This window comes from Eleginops maclovinus, chromosome 23, assembly GCF_036324505.1.
Source record: "Eleginops maclovinus isolate JMC-PN-2008 ecotype Puerto Natales chromosome 23, JC_Emac_rtc_rv5, whole genome shotgun sequence".
Taxonomy (NCBI): domain Eukaryota; kingdom Metazoa; phylum Chordata; class Actinopteri; order Perciformes; family Eleginopidae; genus Eleginops; species Eleginops maclovinus.
In genome coordinates this window covers 11647826-11669981 of record NC_086371.1, presented here as the reverse complement: position 1 = coordinate 11669981, position 22156 = coordinate 11647826, and the positions used below count along the sequence as shown (strand labels likewise).

At 41.8% G+C, this 22156-nt stretch overlaps 3 protein-coding genes across 7 annotated transcripts; 2 read left to right on the top strand and 1 right to left on the bottom strand.

Moving 5' to 3' along the window:
* The first annotated feature begins 1567 nt into the window (after nt 1-1567).
* ttc9c (tetratricopeptide repeat domain 9C) lies at nt 1568-4717 on the top strand. Of its 2 annotated transcripts, XM_063876529.1 has the most exons (5): nt 1594-1702; nt 2400-2484; nt 2888-3226; nt 3485-3667; nt 4126-4717. In XM_063876529.1, the coding sequence occupies exons 3-5, from the start codon at nt 2890-2892 to the stop codon at nt 4281-4283; spliced, it is 678 nt and encodes a 225-aa protein (XP_063732599.1). In that variant the 5' UTR covers nt 1594-1702; nt 2400-2484; nt 2888-2889; the 3' UTR covers nt 4284-4717. The 2 variants fall into 2 exon arrangements, with proteins under 2 accessions (XP_063732598.1, XP_063732599.1); XM_063876528.1 differs by lacking the exon at nt 2400-2484 and having other exon boundaries at nt 1568-1702.
* A 60-nt stretch (nt 4718-4777) lies between these two features.
* On the bottom strand, nt 4778-16635 carry si:ch211-168f7.5 (uncharacterized). 2 transcript variants are annotated; one of them, XM_063876526.1, is made up of 4 exons: nt 15986-16635; nt 9769-9988; nt 8624-8869; nt 4778-8128 (listed from the first exon to the last, which is right to left on the bottom strand). In XM_063876526.1, exons 1-4 carry the CDS (start codon nt 16250-16252, stop codon nt 5619-5621), a joined length of 3243 nt encoding a protein of 1080 aa, XP_063732596.1. In that variant the 5' UTR covers nt 16253-16635; the 3' UTR covers nt 4778-5618. The 2 variants fall into 2 exon arrangements, with proteins under 2 accessions (XP_063732596.1, XP_063732597.1); XM_063876527.1 differs by having other exon boundaries at nt 4778-8074.
* On the top strand, nt 13673-20549 carry map1lc3cl (microtubule-associated protein 1 light chain 3 gamma, like). Of its 3 annotated transcripts, none has more exons than XM_063876532.1 (5): nt 13673-13712; nt 18958-19150; nt 19237-19292; nt 19401-19507; nt 19724-20549. In XM_063876532.1, the coding sequence occupies exons 2-5, from the start codon at nt 19093-19095 to the stop codon at nt 19911-19913; spliced, it is 411 nt and encodes a 136-aa protein (XP_063732602.1). In that variant the 5' UTR covers nt 13673-13712; nt 18958-19092; the 3' UTR covers nt 19914-20549. The 3 variants fall into 3 exon arrangements, with proteins under 3 accessions (XP_063732602.1, XP_063732601.1, XP_063732600.1); XM_063876531.1 differs by lacking the exon at nt 13673-13712 and adding an exon at nt 16019-17313; XM_063876530.1 differs by lacking the exon at nt 13673-13712 and adding an exon at nt 16019-18849.
* The last annotated feature ends 1607 nt before the right edge of the window (nt 20550-22156 follow it).

Sequence of the window (22156 nt, the reverse complement as noted above, 5' to 3'; positions counted from 1 at the left end):
TGCAATGCTATAATGTTTTGTATGATGCTCTAGCTATTGTCTGTTCTTTTATACCAAAGACTTAATCTTTGTAAAATGACCATCTTTGCCACAGGATGGTGTAAAAAATACTCTCTTGTAACAGGTGCATATGTAAGATACATTTATAATAATTGCTTTGGCAGTGTAGGATAGTAACTTAAGTATTTTGTTTAATTTTGAGGCCTTTTTAATTCCTTGAGTTCTAGTATACCTCTACTTTACTTCATTAGAAATAAATGTTTAACTTTTTTACTTCACTACATTTATTTGGTAACCAAAGTACTACCAATACAACATAATTATCTCGAAATTAACTAAAGTACTAAAGTAAGTAACTAAAATTAACAAAATGTACCATAAAGCAATTAACATGTTAATGCATACATAACAAGTATCCAATAATAGAACATACATTATTATGAAATGAAGCATTCTGCATAAGGAGCAATGTTACTTTTTGTTCTTTATGTTTATTTTGATTATAATAGTTAATACCAATAACTGATGTAATTTTATATTTTAATGAAATAAATGTCCAAATTAGCTTAACACATTTAAATGTGAATCCATCCTCAATGTACAGTTAATGCATGAATGGAATTCAGGATGTTGCGACATCTGTCCTGACACATTGAGCTGGATGGAAGTACAAGTATTCGGCCCGCAGTATACCATTGTTTTTTATGCCAATCATGTGGGACACTTATTTTAGGCCGAAGATTTTAAAAGATGTTTATAAATTAAATCACTGATTGTGTGTTTTGTTACATCCATCAACCTTGTCAAACATTCAATGTGGTTAATAAAAAAATTGTTTTAGTATTAGACCTATGTCTGATTGAGTGGTGTACACATCCGCATATAGAAATGTAAACGTTGTCCAACTTAACATAAGGTTTTCAAGTTAGATGTGTTCAACATTTATATCTTTGTTCATAGTGTATAACCCAAGGGAAGAGAAAGTATCACACATTTAACAGTGATCTCAAGTAAATAAGCACATTTACTCAAGGACCGTACTTGTACTACAACTTTGAGGGACTTGTAATTGACTTGAGTATTTAAATGTGTTGCTACTTTTTACTTCTACTCCACTACAATTCAAAGGTAAATTGTGTATTTTTACTCCACCACACTAATTGAATACCTTTATTTAAATTACAGATTTGGATTAATGATGTGAAATATAATCAACACCTATCCTGCAGTATACAAAGTAATTCAAACTAGCTGCACCTTTACCACCTTCGACAACACACTAACGCATTACTAATTATAATCGAAACATATGATATGGTTCTGAAATGAGCCAATCTGCATAATGAGTACTTTTACTGTTGGTACTTTATTTTGATGCCAATACCTTTCTACTTTTACTTGAGTCACATTTTGATTGCAGGACTTCTACTTGTAACAGAGTATCCTACACTCTGGTACTTGTTCTTATCTTTAATGCAATATTTAAATGCTTTTCCCACCTCTGCACGAAATAAATAAATATATTGTTTAAGTGTGTAAGTAATGGTAATTCCTGGTTCGGCCTTGCTGTGGCAGTAACGTTTAAAGAAATTGAAGTTTTGACCACTTCTTAAGAATACAAGGAAGCGCCTCTACAGCAGCAGGATGGTTGTCAACTACAAGAAGTAGCTGTGCGTTAATTGTCCTCTTAGTGGCTTGTGAGGTGAGCAAATATTCCACCAATATTAAATGAAGCAACTGGTTCAACTGTGCAGACATCCCGCATTGAACTGAATAAGCGTTAGCTTAGCTAGTGTGTGATCAGGTTTAGTTGGCATGGTAACTTTGCTAGCTCGTTAGCTGTAGCTACAAACCGTTAACGGTGTGCTAAAACGTTAGAGAACGTCGTTGAAGTCCGTTCCAAATGTTCCGTTTAGCTAACGTTTCTTAGCAACGGAAGAAAGTAGCAAAGTTAGCTTAGCAAGTGTCAGTAATTAAAATATAATGCAGCGTTTAACTGTCCCCAACGCGGGCTGGTTATGTCATGTATAAGCATGTTATCAGAGGTATTACACGAATAGTACAATCAGCATATCTACGAAAATGTTATATTATTCAGTTAGAAAAATACCCGAGGCAGGTTGACAGCCGCTTAGCACCGTGGGAATGACGTTAGTACAAAAATGGGATGCACCGATAGGCATGGTACGACATGGAAACTTCCACAAATATCCATGCTAAAATAATTGAGATTTGCGACATTACAATGAAAATCACCAAAGTATAATTAAAGCTCTGAAAATGATGTCCAACTTATACTGTTAAATCCAATCCCTTCAATGGCATTAAACATACTGGAATCACTTTACCTTACATGTTGTTAACATCTATATTGTTATTGCCTTCTTTTTAATGAACAGGGAAAAGCTAACGAGATGAAGGGTCTTCCTGCATAAATCAAGGATAATCATAACGTTCCCCTAAATAAATATAAATAGGAAAATTGTGAGTCTGTTCTTTCTCATTATGTATTTTTTCCCCTCTTCTTTACCATGATAACAAGCTAAACTGTTTTTTTTCAAGTTACTTCTTTTCACTATCGTTGCGATCATTTTAATCCACCTCAATCAACTTCTAGTGATTGTTTATCATGAAAACAATCCTATATTGTCTTATCCCTAACCATGACCCCACACCTCTCCTTTAAGCTTGGGTAAATGGCTGAAAACAGTTAACTATGTCTTTCAGATTCAACATTTTAAATGGGAGTACCTACAGTATAGAACTGATTCTGTAGATAAATTGTGTTATTGTCCTGGATCAGATTTACTTTTACTTTTTGAGTTTGATGTGTAAAAATAGTAGGCTGCTAATTTACTTATTCAACAGCTAAATATGTCCATTGCAGAAATGGAGGCTGGAGGGGAAGATGAGAGTATGGATGTGCAGGAAGCAGCAGCGGCATCAGAACCAATCATTTCTCAACACAAACAGACTCCTGCAAAGCCGGTCTGGACTTTGCTTGAGGATGCCGCCAAAATGAAAACAGAGGGGAATGCTTTCTACAGGCAGAAGAACATTCGCTCAGCCATCGGGCGTTATCACCGAGCACTGCTGGTCCTCAGAGGTCTCGACTCTGATGTGATGGCGTCAGTGAAAGGGTTTGGACCTGAGATCCCTCCTCTCGAACCTGAACAGGAAGCTTCTTTAAGAAACACACAAGTGGACTGCTACAATAATTTAGCTGGTACTTCATCTTTTATATCTTGAGTTAAGCAAAATCCAAGGCTGGAAAAAATTTTATGTAACCGTTCAAATCAATTCAAGTAGTAGCTCTTTAAAAAACAAATCTAGAAATTACTTAGTCAAGTAGTCTTTCATGGTGAGGTAATAATCATTTAATTTCTTTTAAATTCCCTCTGCATTTTAGTGATGCGCCAAAGAGTCGACTTCCTTTAGGAGAGAGCTTTTTCATTGATTGCCTGTATAAATATATCTCTTTCAGCCTGTTTGCTGCAGAAACAAAGTGTTGACTATTCTCGTGTGAGAGACTACAGCCTGCGGGTGCTGAAGTGGCGCCCAGGTGATGTCAAAGCTCTGTACAGGGCAGGAGTAGCCACAATGGAGATGGGAGATGCACAGACTGCCAAACAGTATCTCACCCAGGCCTCTCGAGAGCAGCCTAATGGTAAGAAAAGAAACATCACAACTGGGTATCTAGATTCTGTTAAGGTGACCAAATATGTCGACCTGCACATCAAAAAATCACTAACGTCCTGTATAAGAACTTAAGATAACATATTGAAGCTTTCATAAATCAGAGCTTGCAAAAACAAGTTGCACTCTTTATTCCTATTTCATGGAAAGATTCACGAGTCATTTAACCTTTTTCTTTGATGAAAGCAAGAATGTGGCAGCTCTTTTCAGAAGATCAATATTTATAGCCACAGTTTTGCCATAGGAGGCTAACATTTGGCATGGAGGTCAAGTGTGTGTCATGATATTTCCTCTGTAGGACATTTGGCTTCATCACAACATTCTTGGATATATTCTTTAAAAATATATTAAAAAGTCAAGCCTTCACCTCTGTGATAAAGAAAAGTGTGCCTTTCAACAATAAAAAACGTCTTCATTTTTCTGTCTCAGATGCCAATGTGAGGAAACAGCTGCAGAGGGCTGAGGAGAAATTGAATCAAGAGTTGCAAAAAGAGAAAGCAATGTACCGAGGCATGTTTTCCCCCAGCCTGAAGAGCAGCTCTGGAGAAGGGATAAACCAAACTAACGGAGCCGGTGGAGGAGTTTGAGTCGGCCAGCTTAAAAAAGCTTTTTGAAGCCTCACACTGACAAAGACTGTGTTCAACCCCAACTGATCACAAACAAACAAAGGATGTTAACTCGTGTTGAATGATGTTACTGTGTCTCCTTTAGGTGTTAATGAGCTGAGCATAGTGAAGTAAAGGGTAATTCTACTTGAACGTGTTCAGTGAGGAAACTAAAGATGTCGCTGCTGAAAATAGAAAAGGAGAGTTAGGAAAAGTTAGTTTCCTAGCAACTCGGAGGCAAAGCTGTATTTAAATTTGGGATTTTTCACAAATGCCTCTGAAAACTAAAGTGAGACTCATCATGCACTAACAATTCAGATTATGCCTTCAAGATTGCAGTTGTCTGGTCAGTGCTGTGAATGTTGATTTTGTCAGATTTACAGTAAAATATTTTTGTATAAATATCATCCAAGCTCTGATGTCTCAAACTCATTTGATTGTTTATATAATGTAGGTAATACAGGTCAAAGACAAGCTTTGTTATGTTTCTTTTATTAAACGTAAGCCATGAGAAGCCACATTCTGACTCAAATAACTTCATCAATATTTATATTCATTCAATATTCATTTGAAAATCCTGAGCACAATATCGAGTTAAAGAGTATTTGCTTGGTTTTGGTCATTATCTGGCCAATATGATTGTACTTCAGAGGCACTGTTGCCCAAAAACAAAGAGGAATATCACATTCTCACAATAGCTGTTATCACTGAACAAGTCACGGAGCAGCATGCAGAATGGGACTGTAAACTTACACATTCATACTCATGGTCACAGGAGGATTCTGCTTATAGCCAACATTATTACTTTACACTCAATATGTTTATATTGGGCTACTCCAGCCTAGAACAGGTGGCTGTTGAGATGGTGAATTATGAATTGTTAAAAAAAAATCCACTTAAACCAACACAACATTTTAAAGTTGAGAGTTATTTGCAGCTCCTTAAAAGAATAATACACCCCTAAATATATATATATTTTTGACTGAAATTCCTCTTTGAAAAACAAGCATTTCGAACATATTTGGAGAAATTTGAAAAGACATCTGGTAGTTTTTTTGGCAGGCTATACAATGTGTCTTTAGAAATGTTCAAAAACATTACTATGATAAATGACATGAGCTATACTCAACAGTTAGCACTTTCCAACAGACTGTGCCTGAGAGGAACTTCCATATATTTATAATGGTCAGTGTTATTGAACCAGTGTCTAATCAATCGTAAGTCTTTGAAACTTCATAATGATGGCACATCCTTTTACATGAATTATAATACTAACCACAGATAAGTTCACTGTGATGGTTATTTATTTTACAAGTGTCACTTCTTGGATGGCTTTCGTTTGAGACTCAGCGACCTCATGGAGCCAAACACTCTCCTCCCCAAGTCCTTGAGTGACCGAGAGCGCTGCAAGGGCATCCTGGAGGGCGGGGATGGAGAGAAGGAAGGAGAAGAGAAAGGGGAGAGGGAGTGGCAGCTGCCTTCGAGGCTCTGAGAGCGAGAGAGGTTAAAGAGGCTGGCAGTGGATGACAGTCGTTTGTCTTCCTCCTTCGCTCTCAGCAGCCTCACGCCTTCGTGTTTGCTGAGGCCCCCTTGCCCCACGTCTAACGAGGAGACCCAGTGTGCCCGCTTTGTTGGCTCCTCGCCGTGGTTACGAGACACCAGCAAACCTTGGGACTCGCTCCTGAATAAAGCCCTCCTGGAAAGCCTGAGGCTGGTGCTGCGTCTCTCCCCTTCCTCCTTCCCCCTCTTCTTCGAGAACATCGGTGAGTGCTCAACTTTCGGCCTCTTGTCGTTACTACTGGATGGAGCCTTCACCCTTCGTCCCTCCCTCCGCCAGCTTCCAACACTGTTGCTCCTCCACCCATAGCCGTACTCGGCTCTGTCCATCTCTTCCTTTTCGTTTTCGGACTCTTTTCCCCGAAGGCGTCCCTCGAAGCCCCTCCACAGTTTGTTGGATGTCCTCCTGGGTGTCTGGGCTGCTGGCTGCTCCCTCGCCTGCTCCTCAGCCCAAGCCAAGCTGTAGTCCTCTCTCTTGGCGTAGCTGCTTACTGTGGCTGCCCGGATCAACTTGTGCGAGGTGTGCTTTCCACTGTAAAGCCCTTCCCCCTCAACCCTCTTCAACCCACCATTTCCACCTGCACTCTGCCGAAGTGATCCCCCTCTCGGATGGATACCTCCTTGCTCCAATGGAGAGCTCCTCATAATCGTGCGAGGCAGGGAGCACTGGAAGGGCGCATCCCTTCGGAAAACTGAGAGCGGGGTGCCGCCCAGAGGGGACGGCTGGAGAGGCCGGGGAGGGGAGCGGCCCCTAGTGGTGGGGCGGGAGGCAGGGGAGGAGGCTGTGGATGAAGGGAGGTCGGATGGAGAAGGGATCTGCTGGTAGTGGCAGTGAGAGGAGTAGTGAGGAGAGGGGATATGGATGGACTGATAAGGGTGTATGGGGCTGCTGCTGTGGGAGAGAGGAGGGGTGAGGCTGCACTGGGACTGCGGAGAATGGGTGACACTGAGAGACAGCTGAATTGGTCTCTGTGGATTTGCGTCGCTCAGTCTGGTGTAATCATGTGACTGATCTGTCTTGGCCGTGGGTGTCAGGTGAGTTTTACTGTGACTCCGCACCTCGCCTGCGGTGTCTGTCTGGAAGCAGTCGATGTCCAGCTCCACACCTTGTTCCATCAGTCCCACCACAACTGACCTTGAGAGGCCGGAGAGGCGGGAGATCTCGCCCACCATGGGGGAGTCCTCACTTATCATGGGACTGGAGCTGGCCTCTTGGATCATGCTGCTGCGCTGAGATCCAGGAGCCGATCCAGAACCAAATACTGAGGGTGGAGGCTCAGGCGGGGCGCAGCTGCTCCAGTCTAATGAGCGGCAGAAGGCAGATGACCCAAACCCAGGACTGGGTCCAGACCCTGAAGTGACCTCCAGAGAACTACGATGGCTCAGGCTACTCGGGCATGTTGAAATGCGAGGGCGGGTCCTAAGTGCTGGGGTGGGTGTGGCGGAGGAGAGCGATGCGGCAGAGGCTGTGGGTGCCGATGCAGAGTCGCTTCTTAAAGCTCCACAGCTGCCATTGGGATTGTCCACCCGGCTAGAACTCAAACCGGGAGTCAGATTCAAGTTGAGGTTAAGATGCAGATTTATGTTCAAGTCCTCTCCAGTGGCAGAGGGGAGGTTACCCAGGTTTATTGAATTCCTAGTGGCTTTTTTCCCAGTGGTGCTGAGGCTGATTCTGGCAGAGTTTCCCAGCAGAGACTTACAGGGAGTGATGTTGGTGGAGGAGGTGCTGCGGCTCTCAAAGGCAAAGAGGGACTGAGTGGATCCATGTCTTTTGCCAGGGGTAGAAAGGCCTCTGACCTCACCAGGGATTGTAGCTGAAGTGAGATCGGAGGTGGAGCAGGTGACCCGACTGTGGTACTGGCGAGCCAGTCGAGAGATGTACTGTTCCAGCTGAGTGAGAGAGGCAGCGGGTTGGAGGGGCAGAGGGGGGTCACTGCTGGACTCCTGTGGGTCATCTAGATTGAGTCCCTCAGGGCTCAGAGAGGCTGATGGCTCCTGGCTCTGTGAGGTGAAAATGGGGCTCTGGAGGGCGACGGCGTGCAGTGGGCTGGGGTAGGGGTACACCTCTTTGGTCCGACGGGAAACTAGGTCTGTGCAGTAACGAGGGTCCAACTGGGTGTTTGGCTGGAGATGGGGGGATGAGGAGGAGGAGGACGAGGAGGAGGAGGTGGAGTCAAGAAGTCGAAGGAGGGAAGAAACAAGGGAGTCACCGAGTCCTGAGCAGAGGTCAGAGAGAAAACTCAGACCAGTAACTTCAATATCATTTTGGACTGTAAGTGAGAAGAAAAGAAGAATTTCAGGTTTGATTTTATGATCTTAAATCATCAATCCAAATCAGTTACACATTACGGCTGTCACAATATCTGATTTTTACTATACTATTTCTGGGGCTTAAATAATTGACTATATTGATATCATGATATCTTTAAAACATTTGTCAAAGAAAAGAAATATGCTTTACTGTGCCTAAGTTTAGGGAGGTGGAGAAAGAGCTGTACAAAATGTACAATTACGCTAATGTCTAAAAAAAAAAGGACAAGCAAATGCTCACATGAAATTATGATATGTGTATTATCAACATGATCCTTATTTCTGCGTTTTCTGTTATATTGCAAACATATGAGCATCACAGATGTAAATGACGAGAGCACTGCTTTTAACGGTCTTCTGTTGACCTTTTTGAGCCCGCTTCAGCTGACTGCTGTACATTCATATTTACACAGATACATTTACATGACATGGATCAATTGTCTGCACCATCTCACCCAAAGCTGTTGACCTTTCTGTTGGTTCAGCGTCTTCCTGGCTGCCCTGCAGTGCAGGCTGCTGCTGTTGCTGCTGTTGCTGCACCGCCACATCTGCCCACAGGGGGTCTGTGTTGTCAGCAGACAGAGGAACCTGCTCCCACAGCTTCAGGGGTCGGGCCCCAGGCGCTGATGCCCCCTGAGCTGCATCGCTTGACACAGAGTAGCAAGAGTCCGAGAGAGAGCTCCCACTCACTGAATAGAAACCTTTACAAAGTGAGGAAAATAAATTCAGTATGCGTAGTTATTTTACAAATAACCATGTGACAATTTGCACTCCTGACATTGTGACGTAATATTCTGCCCATGATTAATTATCTTACTTATGGATTATTTTTACTTTGATAAGCTGCAGCCTGATCACATATTTTACTGCAATAATGTTTGATTTAATTTACTGTCCATTTTTCCTAGGGAAGGAAATGTTTTCTGTAGCTTTTAATATAAAAGCTAAATGGGTAATAAGTAAGGTAAAGTTAGACTGGTTAAACAAAGACACCACCTAGAGAAACACAAACTTTATAAATTCCAGGAGAAAGGAGTCACAGCGCTGGATTCACTGTTTGACTAACACTGTTTGAATAAGTTATACGGAGATACTGCAGAGCGAAAACACAACAGCTGTGAAAACGTATATAGCATCTCCAAAGAAATCACAAATAGCTTCATTTGAATTAAATATTCGGTCAAATTAAAGGTTGAACTAATTCCTTTTTAAGGTTTGAGTTGAATTAATTCATTTGTTTTCAGATAGCCTCTACAAGAAAGAAAAGTATTAAAACAGGGTTGGTAGGAGTGCATAGCAGGGAGGGGAGTGTCTGAGTTGGGTGTAGTGACACAGAGAACACAGTTACAATTAGAGTGCAGAACAGTTTAGCAAGAAAAGCTGAGAAGACTGACAGCGAGAGAGAGAGAGAGAGAGAGAGAGAGAGGGAAACGAATGAGTCAGAGTGCAAGCAAACAGAAAAGAAAAGAGTACGGTTAATGTTTAATCGGACTTGCACAAGGTAAGCTGGAGTGATACCCGAAGGTGACAAACTGTTCAGGTCAGGGCTGTGAACCACACAATGTTGACATCTGAGCTGTGTGTAAGTGTGTGTGTTTACCTGAACTAGGCCTGGAGTCACTGTCCAGATGAACCGTAACAGTGGGGTCTGGTGTCGGGGGAGAGAGCAGGTCAGATGGAGCGTCCCAGGACAGAGTAGACCAGCGTGAGTTGGTCCCCTTTCCAGATGAGGAGTGGGCCGTCCCGTCCCCTGAATGACTGCCACAGTACTCAGGGCTGATCCGACAGGGCAGTACCACTATATCTGAGGGGGACGGAGCCTGAGAGAAACATAACAGGTGACATGTGAGGCCTGAGGAATATTTACAAATTAAATCTTACAATATCTTTAAACAAAAGTCTCTTAATACTGAACTTTCATTATATGCATTTACAGCATATTTGTTTGAAAACAAAACATTGATGTGAATAAAAAGGCCAGGTAATGATAACTGTAGTCGATATGACTCCATAGAAAGAATCTAATCATTTAAGAAGAATTTATGAGTGTGAAAATACTAAAAAGTTACGAACATATGACCTTCTAGTTTATATAATACATGCAGAATACTTGGGAAGCAAAGCTTGTTCTATTTATGACCACAGATGCATACCACACAACTGAATTATTTATGACACTGACAAATATTTATGCAAATTATTTACTGTGTTTTCTTTCTACAAGCAATATTGAAGAAGCATTGTTTTCACATACCGGTACTTCTCACCTCTTATTAAATCACATATTTAGTATTAGTTTTGGACCACAGTAGCTTGTTGGGGTCACAAGACAGACCACCAATTTATTATCCTTTGGATTTAAAAAAAAACAAAAAACTTCACCATGTGGTTATTTTTGGAATATAATTATGGAGATATGAAATGACCTAACCAGGGATAAAAGTGTTTTCCTCACATCTCTCAGTTGCATTGAAAAGAGGCACAACTATATCAAAAAAACTCTTGCAGCGGTAAGGTTTAGGTAAAATGCGTTATCCATCATACGAGTGGACAAGTTGTGCAAGAGTTTGTCAATGTTTTTATATAGTTTTGCTTTTGTTAAACATGGCCCCTATTGACTTTGTCTCATCAGGACTTTTTGAAATGTTATTGATTCTTCATCACCAGGGAAGCAAGCATTAAGAAAAAGAAGAACACAATAAAATCAAAATTTTAAAAAAGTTGATTTTGTGGGTGAATTACTCCATTAAGCGATAAGACCACTGCTTTAAATACACAACTCCCTCGGTACTGGCACTGCACGTCTTAGTGAGAGTAGAGGCACAATTAGACTGGTGTGAAAATACATGTAGGGTTGAACATCCATGATATCATTTACCAGACACGCTCCATGACATCACACGCTTACCGGAACAGCCAGGAATGAGGCCCCACACACACACACTCACACACATACAACAGCAAAAATAACAATCACTCCATTTCCTAGATTAGTAAATGCTTGGTGGAGAAACCCCCTGCCTCCAATTATGCTCCAAATCCCCAACCCCTCCAGGAAGGCAGCCAAGAGGAGCCCCTGCATTAGACTGATGGAGCCCGGACAACAGAAACACTGTGAGTGGCACTGATCAATCCTCTTGTTCCTGAGGAAACAATACAGGTAGTGACTCACTGCCGGGGTGACAGGAGAGGAGAGGGGGGGGGGGCTTCAGAAGATAAAAGAGAGAAGACAGATGACGTAACAAAGAGCAGCCGGATCGGCAGAAGGGAAGGGGGATTGAGTGAGGAGTAAAGAGGGAAGGAAGAAAAGAGGTGAGAGAAGGAGTTACAGACTTTGGCCTGTCCTCAGCTTATCTCCTCTCTTCCTGTGTGAGATTAGCAGCTCAAACTGTCCCCTGAATTTTATTTTTCAGTGAATCTAAAGTAATTGGAGGCTGAGTGGGTGACCAAAAAAAGGAAAGAAAAGAGAGGGACCAGAATAAGAGACAGAAACTGAGAAATGAGGGTGAGTCACTGAGTGAGTAAAGGCGTTGGAGGAAGGGTGAGGTGGGGAGGGGGCGAGCGGTTGCCGGGTGAGAGAGAAGGGCATCTTGAAGGACCCCAACCTCCCCCACACTCCCCTTGACAAGTAATCCCCCCCACCCTCCCACTTCTGTAATTTTCTTCGAGCCAGTCACCCCGTGCTCACCATAGCTACAGCTGCTCGCTCTGCAACTCTTGCTCGCTTCTCCTCCCACACAGAACCACAACAGCACAACAGGCCTGGACAAATATTTAACTCATCCTCAGCCTCAACACTCACTACCCAGTCTTGCTGCAACTCTTACTGGCATGTATGCACTGTTGTCACAAATCCCACTCATTGCCAATTCTTTACTCCAATAAAAAAGAACATGTGTTTAACATTCTCCACTTGTAAAGCTGTAACTTTTTTCTGTCTATTTAAAGACACAACCTAACCCTTTAAAAAGGTCCGTTATATCTAAAAAAATGTCCTTCATCTCCTCCATATTATCGCCTAACAATATAATGCATTGCACATGGGGTATAACGTTACACAGAGACCATTGCATGATCAAATCATAGGAGGCTGACTGACAAATGGGTGGGGGTCTGAAACATGATCTTGCTTCATGTTAGGGAGCAGCACAGCCCCTCTGGAAATATATCAGGAAAATGCATAGGTCGATTGGACAATAATGCTACAGCGATCGCAGCTGCACAAGCAACCCACCTCCTGTTAATGAGTGCATTATGTCATTACAGCGGGAGGAATGGCAGCGGTTTGAGTTGAGGCCAGATGATTTGGTCAGACAGGAGTGAGTGCGTGGTGAGAAGTGTGTGCTTGTTATACACGGCGCTGTGTTGATTGTTACATGCATTATTAATGTGGTATTGAAATGTAAAAGGCAGCCCACGCTGTGCATCTCCATCTCCACCAGCCAAGAGGAGTGATACGCTCCTGCTTTTCTGAAGCGCTCAGGTGAATCTTTCATTGCATATGAAAGTATCAGTGTTACAGAGGAGGTTTTTTCAGTGACTTCAGAGGGATCCCGAGGCAAGAACCAAGAGACAAAAGCTGTCTCACTCCACAAGTCAGGGTAATGGCTCTCCATGTAAGATGATGCTTCCCAATACTAAACCTTATTTCAAGAAAGGCTGGCTTCAATGAGAATGCAAACACACACATAATGCAAATCATTGCTGCAACCAACAGTTACCTTTATTAATCAATTCATCTGCTGAGTATCTCTATTATTCATTTGTTTTATTAAACAGCTTCACAAGGGTGAAAAATAACCAAGGAAATGTTATCTAATGCTTTCGTGTTACCAGCCAACAGCCCAACACCCAGAGATATACAGCTCCCTTTAGTGTTAACAAGAAAAAGCCGCACATTTTCACAATTAAGAAGCTGATTCATTTTCTGTCCATTGATTAATCGACTGATTGCTGCTGTATATTATTAGTAAGGTCTGCAGCACAATCATTGCTTCGTCCACGCCTGTCCTGGATGTGATATCTACAGCAAGGAGGACTTTATTTTTGAACAGAAAACAGTTTTTCAAAATTCAGCCTTGACACCCAATCTGAAGGCGAGAGGGTTGCTGAAAACTAAAAATGTCTAGTCTAGTTTTTACAATACATGCAGAAAACTTTATTTTAAAAATAGAACTGCATCTATTTACAAAAATAGATTGCATTCCACACACAGAATATCTTTGATATTGAAAAATATTCTTTTCTTCCTGAAAACAATGTAGAAGTTTTGTTTTTAGGCGTTATAACTTCTGTTAAAAACTGTGTCCATCACAAAAGCCAGAGCTCACAGTGAGAAAGATATCCTTCTAAAATGTATTTCTCCATCATAGATGACACCATAGAGCTATAATCCAGGCATGCCAGATATGGATTTGCACAGTCCATCTCCTGCCCTCGCTCTGCTTTTAGAGAGAGAAAAGGTGAACCACATTTCGAGAGTTTAATTCCCAAATGAAAAAAAAAACAGAACAAAGCTGCTGTTGGAGTACAGCGCATAATGTGGTGAGTCATCTAATCCTCGTCTTACTAAATGGTTATATTTTTATAAAAACATATGCTTATAGCTGTGTTTTTCACAGCAATAAGCAATTCCTTTCAGGTAAAATTAATATAATGTCTTTAGCGATAAAACATTAAGCGTAAGCATCACTTTTCCACCTTCATGGTAGTAAATAAACATCTACTTTAACTTCATAGTTTTCTCTCCCGCTGCTGCCCACTTTAAAGTAGATGTGCTCACTTTTGAAACAACAGAAACAACTATTTGTCTGCACTTATGCAAATGTTGTGTTTGTGTTGGCGGAGGTCGGGCTGGGCGGAGGGCAGAGTGCCAGCCTGCTCTGCTACACTGGCAGCTCCCTTCAGATGTGAGAATGAGCAAAGCTGCTCGGCCTCTCTGCAGGATATCTCAGCTCCACAGGGGGAGCCACAGAGGAGATGTTGGGAGGTGGGCGGCGAGGAAGGCAGAACATTATGAACCACACTTCCCTGCAGATGCCCTCAGATGGGAATGCCATTTCTGTCCCTGCTCAGATAAAACTGATTTTATAATATCAACTTCATTCCTTCAGAGCGGCCTGATATGATGTAATATCATTTTGCAACATTAACACACCATTCTGCAAAAGGTGACCTAAGCTGTGGCCTGATTTAGGGACAACATGTATTAATGTGCTGCTAGCTGCTGACTTATACAGCTCATTCAAAAACACAAAGAATGTGTGCAAAGTAACCAAAAACAAGTGTTTGTCACTTTCTCCGAATAACAATAGAATGTTATTTATGAAGCCAATGATTTGACACCAGCAGACCCTAAACACAACACTGACCTGTCACGTAGCAGCTTTGTCAAATCTGGAAATGATCTAAATATAATCCATGACAGACTGATTAACATGCGCATGACACACTCCCTGTACAATACAGCGAATTAGTCTATCATTTTTTTTGATGATATTTGGTCTCAACGAGCTCATAAAAAAGGTTGCCTATAAGGTAGTAAGGTGTAAGGTTAGTTATTTGTAAAATTGGTGCCTTAAGTTAAAATGAAAAAGGTCATAGCACATGGAAAGGCAGCTAATTTCCTAAAGCTTAAACTAATGATACATTTTAGGATTAATTTGTATATAATTGATCAAAACATGGTCAAAAAATAACTATTATCGATAGTTTCCCAGTGCCCAAGGTGACATTATCAGGCTCCTTGTCTGGTCCAGCCTACAGTCCAAAACATACTTCACAGAAGAGGATCCCAGTTCTCCGGGTTTAAGAACTCATAGCTCTGAACTCTTGTCATTTCTGCCTGAAAAATAACTTGAATGATTATTCCTCTTTTAAATAAGTCCTCCAGTTGAATGATTTTGTCAGCTCAAGATTCAGGATTTCCTGCCAATGCCCCTTTTAGATAATTTATTCAGCTCCCATTTCTAACCAGAACATCCTATTGGCTGCCCTCTCAGTCACCTTTTTCCACTGATTACCCATCTTGGGGATTTAACAGGTTTTAATATAGTTCATGTTCACTTATAAGGGACCAGACCACAGACAGCCTCAGTCAGTATCTGGCCTCCAGGATGGGACCCACTTACATCCCGTCCTCCTGTATTACATGTCAACCCACATTCTTCATGTCTCAACACAAAAAGACCTGTGGTATGCATTTCAGGACTACGTTGGAAAGCGGTTACTTTATATGAGGGTGTTGGTGAAGAGATCACCATCCTATCGTCTCTGTCAATACACTGGAGCATTCAGGATCTCACCATAAAAGACCAGAACTGCATGTACAGCCCGCAGCCCAGGACAGAAAGTGATGGAGTCTACCTTCATTTTAGATTCGGATTTGAATGCAAACTGGGTGCCAAAGTGACCTTTACAGCTGATGAACCAAAAAACTGCAGTGGTGTCTGGTTGCTGGCTTGTAGTTTGATACTTAGATCTGCATTTAACGCCAGTCTCCCATCACATACTGTTTCTAACCTTGAGGGAGCCAGACAGAAGCTGGTCTGTGCCCTGACCTCAATGACATTTGCTCCATGTGACAGTCACACACTGCTGCGGTGGAAAATGACCAGGCTTGCATGCATGGATGGTCCCTGGCACCATCTCAATCAGTTGGGTGCACAACACTTGGCACAGGCATGCACCACCAGGCAGCGATAAAATCTGTCTACTGAGCCGCAGAGGGACTGGCTTGTTGGCAGATCACCATCATCCCCGCATTCATATTTAATAATCTCGTCATGTAGAGCACCGTGACAGACGCACTGACTGACCTGTTGCCTGCGGGATGTCGTAGAGCCATGCTCGGCTTCCGAGGCGGTGCTCTCCGGAGGTCTGCTCCCTTCCTCCGCTGGTCGCTCTTCGGCGTTGGAGGCAGCAGACACCGGATCCCCCAGAGCAGCATCCACCATCTCCAGGTGTTTGCACCTGAGCAGTTCCAGCTCAAGCACACCGGCCAGCGTCGCTTTGAGTCGCTCCCCGATGCGGACACGCTCGGTGCCCGACCAGAGCGAGTTCACGCAGCTGCGGCGGCCGGCCATCCTCGCAGGGGTGCACGGGAAGGCGAAACCGGGGCGCACCGCTGACCACCGCTCAGTCTCCGTGCAATGGATAAGAAGAATGAGTGGGCACTACGGTGAAGCTCCAGGTAGAGCAACACGGGTCAGGACGAGCGATAGCAACATAGCAGTCCCTAAAATGACCGCGATAAAGAAAATATAATGACCATCTCTAACGTGCCATGCAGCCCACAGCGTCAGGCAGTCCTGCTGACTGGCACAAAACCGGAATGAATGATTCCACCGGTATACGGAGGGAACATCAACGAGACCTGTTCTCATTTCCTGTTGACACGATCCTTTTGTTTTTAAATGTCACTTAAACCCTCCGGGTGGAGTGGAGTCACCATGGTGCTCCAGTACGCTGCATCCCAATGAGACAATGCAACAGACGGAGGGAGATAACGTTACATGTGGGAGCAGCGGGGAGGAGGAGCCGCTGCACCGGAGCTGCCCACCCATTGGCCGGGGAAGTTTTTCGAATGGACGCACGGAAAAATCCCCCCGAGTGTCCAACTCAACTGTACAGGATGCCAGAGGGGACAAATACTCACATTCCCACAGTGTTCCCATATGGGTTAAAAAGTGACCTCAGCATGCTATGGAGCATCAAGCGTTTCTCTCTTAGACACATAAGTAATTATACAATTAACAATGGTTTTAGGACGGTCATCTGTGACAATGCTGAGGCTTAAAGTAGGACCCAATTAACTTGAACATATGACCTACAAGATGTAATGATTTAATCCAATTTATATTGAAACTCGTGACATTTATTTAATCTCATATGCTCGTTTCTAGGTCGTATTGTTTGCCCTTTCATTTTAATCATTATTTATTTCATTTCCATTTTTTTTGTAAAATAGGCCTTTTTGCAACACAAATCTAATATTATCAATTAAAAATAAGTATATGTAATGTTAATGTTAAATGTTAAAGTATGTTAATTGTGGTCAAATTGTGTACAGTCAGAAATGAAGCTATGTTAAAACAAATTAGTACAATCTAATAGACCCACCATCAGTGACACCGACACACAGGCAGTAAGTAGTTCTTCTCCCTTTCTGTTATTGTGGTGGATGCAAACTTTATTAAGCCAACTATATATCTTTTTTTCTGTATGTTTGACGGGTGCAGTGTACTTTGCTCAGTGCCACATTCAACCAGCAGAGGGTAATCTTCAACCACAACACAGCATTACATTATGTTTCCACAGGTTGGTGGTTCAGAATGTTTTTAGTTCAACTTTAAGTACATCCAGTCTCTGGTATGTATAAATCAAAGTATTAGAAACCATCAGTATAATGCAGGTATAATTAAACAGCAGCAGAAACTGCAGCTTCCAAAATAAACACGAAGTTGAATCAACATCTCTCTATAACAGTTTCAGCAAAAACTAAAGATTATATATTTCATGAAGTAAAAATTAAAATTAACTATTTTAAACTGTGGATATATTTTTATTGGCAACTGTTTAAAATAGTGTTTCATATTAGTTTTAGAAAGAGAAACCAGGAAGCACAGTGAGACACCAACTCTAAAAGTCTCACTCTATTTATAACTACATTCAATCTATATATAATAAATACTATTAAAACAGCGGTTATATTTTTTATCTCAAACTTTAAACCAATTTTAGCTCAGTAGACTCAATGTCTCAATGTCCATAAGGTATCTAAAGCCTTGGATCATGATATTTATCAGCAGAAAGTGATTGACCACTGAAGATGGAATAAGTATTCTGGTATTACTTAAGAAAACACAGTGTAAAAATAATCTGTATCAAGTTAAAGGGAGGATTTAAACCTTAACTTTATTAAAAGTATAACAGTATTAACATAAAGTTTCAATTATGTTTGATCTTAATCTGTCATATCACATCAGATTGGACATTCAGAATTTTGTGTTGATTATATTTTCTTATTAATCTGAACCTGCAAAGATACAAATGTTAATAAATAAATGCTGGAGAGTAAAAGCAAAATATTGTTTTCCTGCAAATATTAGTAAAGGTTAAAGTCAAAAGTAGCAGAAAATTGCACTTAAGTAAAATACTTGAATTGATTTATTTAGTTAAGGCCCCCTTACTGTCAGACCCAAAGTATTATAGGTGCTCTGGAAAAATGCATGAAAATAAATGATAGTATAATAAGAGAAATTATTTAATGGTATATCAACTTAGAACACAAAAACAAGAAAATGCATACCAGAAAAACTTAAATATATTCTCATCTAATTGTTAGGACGCGCTTGTAAGCGATTTAAAACCTCCAAATCCTCACCATTACTTCTGTCAGTGTTACTATTGATCATTGGTCTCAGACTGCTGAAACAATAGTAAAACAAATGTGATGTGGCCCGGCATGGCTATCAGACAGTGAGGTCAGAGTAGAATTGAGAGCAATCAGATCTCTTGATGAAAGTGGCACCGGGTTCCTCTGGACTCTGTGTTCGTCTGAATAATTAATGTCATGTGCTGTTTATGCTCTTCACTTGCCCTCATTACACTGCTGCCTTCATGTTTGTACCCCTCTGTGTGATTATGGACCCAATATCACCAGTACATGTGAGAATGCCCGGTGAGATAACCAGTATGTGTGATCTGCAGCCCACCAGCACGAGGAGTGTGTCTTTGTTTGTTAGTGTCACATTTTCAACTCCTCCCTGCTCCTTCTCCTATAAAACAGTAGCTTTGTGAGCAGCTCATTGGGGTTTGCTAGCTTCCACCCGAGGGGACATCACCGTCAGCCTGGGAAAGACCTTTGCGCTGCCTCCACCTTCACCGCTGGTCTCTGCAAACCTCCCTACGCAACTAAGAAAAAATGGCACCTTTTGAGAAATCCATGGAATTGATGCCCTTCAAGCAAAGGAAATGCCTGGGTGAGTCTCAATTTGTTACTTGGATTTAAACCTCACAAGGCTGAAGTGGAATATGTCTATAAATTAATGCACCTATTCTTTTTAAGAAACAAGAAAAGATGAAGTATGCAGCATTCGGTCCAAATTCCCCAACAAATTACCTGTGAGTTTGTTCTCCATGCAATCCTAATTCATTTAATCACTAAAGCTTTGCATGACATTGCATGTAAAGGCACACAAATTGAACTCTTTCATGTGTTTTTTGGTTCAGGTTATTGTTGAGCGTTACGTCCGTGAAAAGAATCTCCCCCTGATGGACAAAACAAAGTTCCTGGTTCCTTTCGAGCTCACCTTGGGTCAGTTCCTCTGCCTGCTCAGGTAACTGATTTGTTCCACTGTGTGCTTGTAGAATAAACCGACTTTTCCTGCTCGCTGCTCTTCCTACAGCTTTAGTTTTCTAGCATTTTTATTTTCAATCCAACCCTCCCTTCTCTCCACTTTCTCCTACGACCTGTCAGATTTGTCATTGTTCTCCGCCTGCCTCTCCTGTTGTTGTTTTCTTCATCCATTTCTCTCTAACTGTCTAAATTTCAGGAATAAGATTTCCCTGGAATCCACACAGGCTCTGTTCCTCCTGGTGGCAGAGAAGAGCATGTCCTGCATGTCCTCCAGCATGGGGGAGGTTTATACCCACTACTGTGACACCGACGGCTTCCTCTACATCACCTATGCCTCGCAGGACATGTTTGGAGCACCTCAACCTGCCACCAGCTCGCCTTGCTGAGCCTGAAGCACATAAATAAACTGAGTTGATGCTGGTGACACCACATAGCAGTACTGGGTGATAAAAAGAGCCAAGGCCAGACTGTTTCCAGTATTTTGGCCCTAAACTGCATATCAGCCTACCTCATGAAACTGGACTTTTAAACCCAGAAATCACTTCTTTTTTTTAAAACCTGCCACAACAGCTAACTACAACTGCATTCTCACACTGATGTTTAAAACATTGATTGTTTGATTGTCAAGTCACTACAGTTGTGATCATCTCTGTTAAAGAAATGTGATGTTTTGTGTCAGTTTTAAACCCACATTGGTCAACATCCCCATCCTCAGTTACCTCCAGACATGACATTGCAAACTAGTTGTCACATAGCTGTAATGCCAGTTCAGAGTAAAACCACCACCTTCTCTACTCTACACTAATGGGTTCAATGTCATGCTGGTAATCAAACTCCTTTTTAAGCACTTATGTCCTCCTTCCTCCTCCTCTTTCTCTGACTGTCTCTTCGTTTTCCTACTTCCCTTAAAACTGTGAAACTGTGAGGCACTCAATGAAAACACGGATGAAAACCGAATGCTGCTCTGATTCGCTCTGTATCCAGCTGTCTGTATGACAAAAAATAAATCCATGACCTTTTAATTTATTGACTTGTGATTTTTAACTAAGAGGTATTTTTTGTTGTATGTGCTGTTTTTATTTACTCTAAAAAAGATTTAAAATAGTTAAATCTTTAGGTGACAGCTGTGTTTTTAGTTTGCAATCCAGATGTGTTTTGGTCATTTCATGGAACTTCAGCGGTTTTCAGATATTTTTAGACCACAGAGAAAAAGGTTAATCCTTTATGTTAAATGAAAGCATCAAAAAAGACATCGTTTCATAACCAGAGGGCTTTAGAGTGATAAAGGCTCCACTGCATTTATCACAGTTGTGCGTTATCCTTCAGGAGTTCACTGTGCACTTCTGTCCAGATTTACTGTACACACACACACACACACACACACACACACACACACACACACACACACACACACACACACACACACACACACACACACACACACACACACACACACACACACACACACACACACACACACACAGGTGCCTCATTCCTCACCTGTGTCCGAGAAACAGCACTACCTCCACATTACAGTGTTACATAAGCCTGAAACGGTCAACTTTCTGCAGGGGTTAGTGTGTCAGAGGGGGGGGGGGGGTGTATTTATAGATGTAGAACTGACCCAAACCCCAGAGAGAGGGAGAGAGGGGGGTAAAAGAAAGATTTCGGGGGAGTTGCGGGAATACAAATGAAAAACAAAGAACAGAAAAACAGGGAAAAGCTGCTCACTGTAAACATGTGGAAGAAGAGATGGGAAAAATGAGGTGGAAGGGGAAGATAGTGACGTGCTAACATAGGAAGACAGGAAAAAGGAAACAGTGTATGGGAGAGATATACAGTGGGGGGGTGAGACAGCTATCCAAACACAGAGGGACGTACAGTGACTTCACACCACTGTGGGCATTTAAGCAGCTCTCTGACAATACATAATCATAACAGAACAAGAGGAACCCTGAGGCTGCGGCAGGCTGTAAACTATCAAAAGCTGTCAGTACTGATCCTCATCACAACACTCTGCAGCGGGCATTTCCAAAAGATTATACAAATAGCCACGGGGGGATTATGAGACAATCGAGGCTGAAAAAACAGCCAACACCTCTCGACTAAAAGGAGCATAACAGAGTTTATAGTTGTTGAGCCCTTTGTGGTTGTTTTGGTATTTCTGTAATTATTTTTGTCTGTGGTTGTGTTGCCCATTTTTGTAGTCATTTTGAATCTATTTGTAGTTTTTAGTAGCCGTTTTGTGGTTGTTTTTCCCGTTTTCATAGTAATTATTATTGTCTTTGTGGTGTGTTGTGTCTTTTGCAGCTGTGTTGGTCTCTTTGTAGTCTTTGTGTGCCTATTTGTAGCCGTTTTATGATTCATTTTGAGTATATCTTACTGAATGGTTCATACCTTTTCTTTTTAAACGCCTTGTTTCTACATTCCAGATTTTACAAGAGGTTAGGCACATGTGGTAGGTGAAGGTCAGTGGGGCACATGAAACTGTTTGCTCCTAGCCTGTGCACGGTAATTACGCATTTTAAAGAGAAAGAAACCAAAAGAAAAGGAATTTAATTATTCGTTTTAAATATATCGTACACTGGATCTACTCTGATTTGGAGTCGTGAACAAACTTCTTCTGTTC

What these genes read in the sequence shown, in the direction of transcription:
- ttc9c (XM_063876528.1), top strand. Translation starts at nt 2,890, where the DNA reads ATGGAGGCTGGAGGGGAAGATGAGAGTATGGATGTGCAGGAAGCAGCA. An exon ending in CTGCTACAATAATTTAGCTG is followed by an intron (nt 3,227 to 3,484) that starts GTACTTCATCTT and finishes TATCTCTTTCAG; the next exon opens with CCTGTTTGCTGCAGAAACAA. An exon ending in CTCTCGAGAGCAGCCTAATG is followed by an intron (nt 3,668 to 4,125) that starts GTAAGAAAAGAA and finishes TTTCTGTCTCAG; the next exon opens with ATGCCAATGTGAGGAAACAG.
- si:ch211-168f7.5 (XM_063876526.1), bottom strand. Translation starts at nt 16,252, where the DNA reads ATGGCCGGCCGCCGCAGCTGCGTGAACTCGCTCTGGTCGGGCACCGAG. An exon ending in TGACTCCAGGCCTAGTTCAG is followed by an intron (nt 8,870 to 9,768) that starts GTAAACACACAC and finishes CACTTTGTAAAG; the next exon opens with GTTTCTATTCAGTGAGTGGG. An exon ending in AGAAAGGTCAACAGCTTTGG is followed by an intron (nt 8,129 to 8,623) that starts GTGAGATGGTGC and finishes TCTCACTTACAG; the next exon opens with TCCAAAATGATATTGAAGTT.
- map1lc3cl (XM_063876532.1), top strand. Translation starts at nt 19,093, where the DNA reads ATGGCACCTTTTGAGAAATCCATGGAATTGATGCCCTTCAAGCAAAGG. An exon ending in CAAGCAAAGGAAATGCCTGG is followed by an intron (nt 19,151 to 19,236) that starts GTGAGTCTCAAT and finishes ATTCTTTTTAAG; the next exon opens with AAACAAGAAAAGATGAAGTA. An exon ending in CAGTTCCTCTGCCTGCTCAG is followed by an intron (nt 19,508 to 19,723) that starts GTAACTGATTTG and finishes TCTAAATTTCAG; the next exon opens with GAATAAGATTTCCCTGGAAT.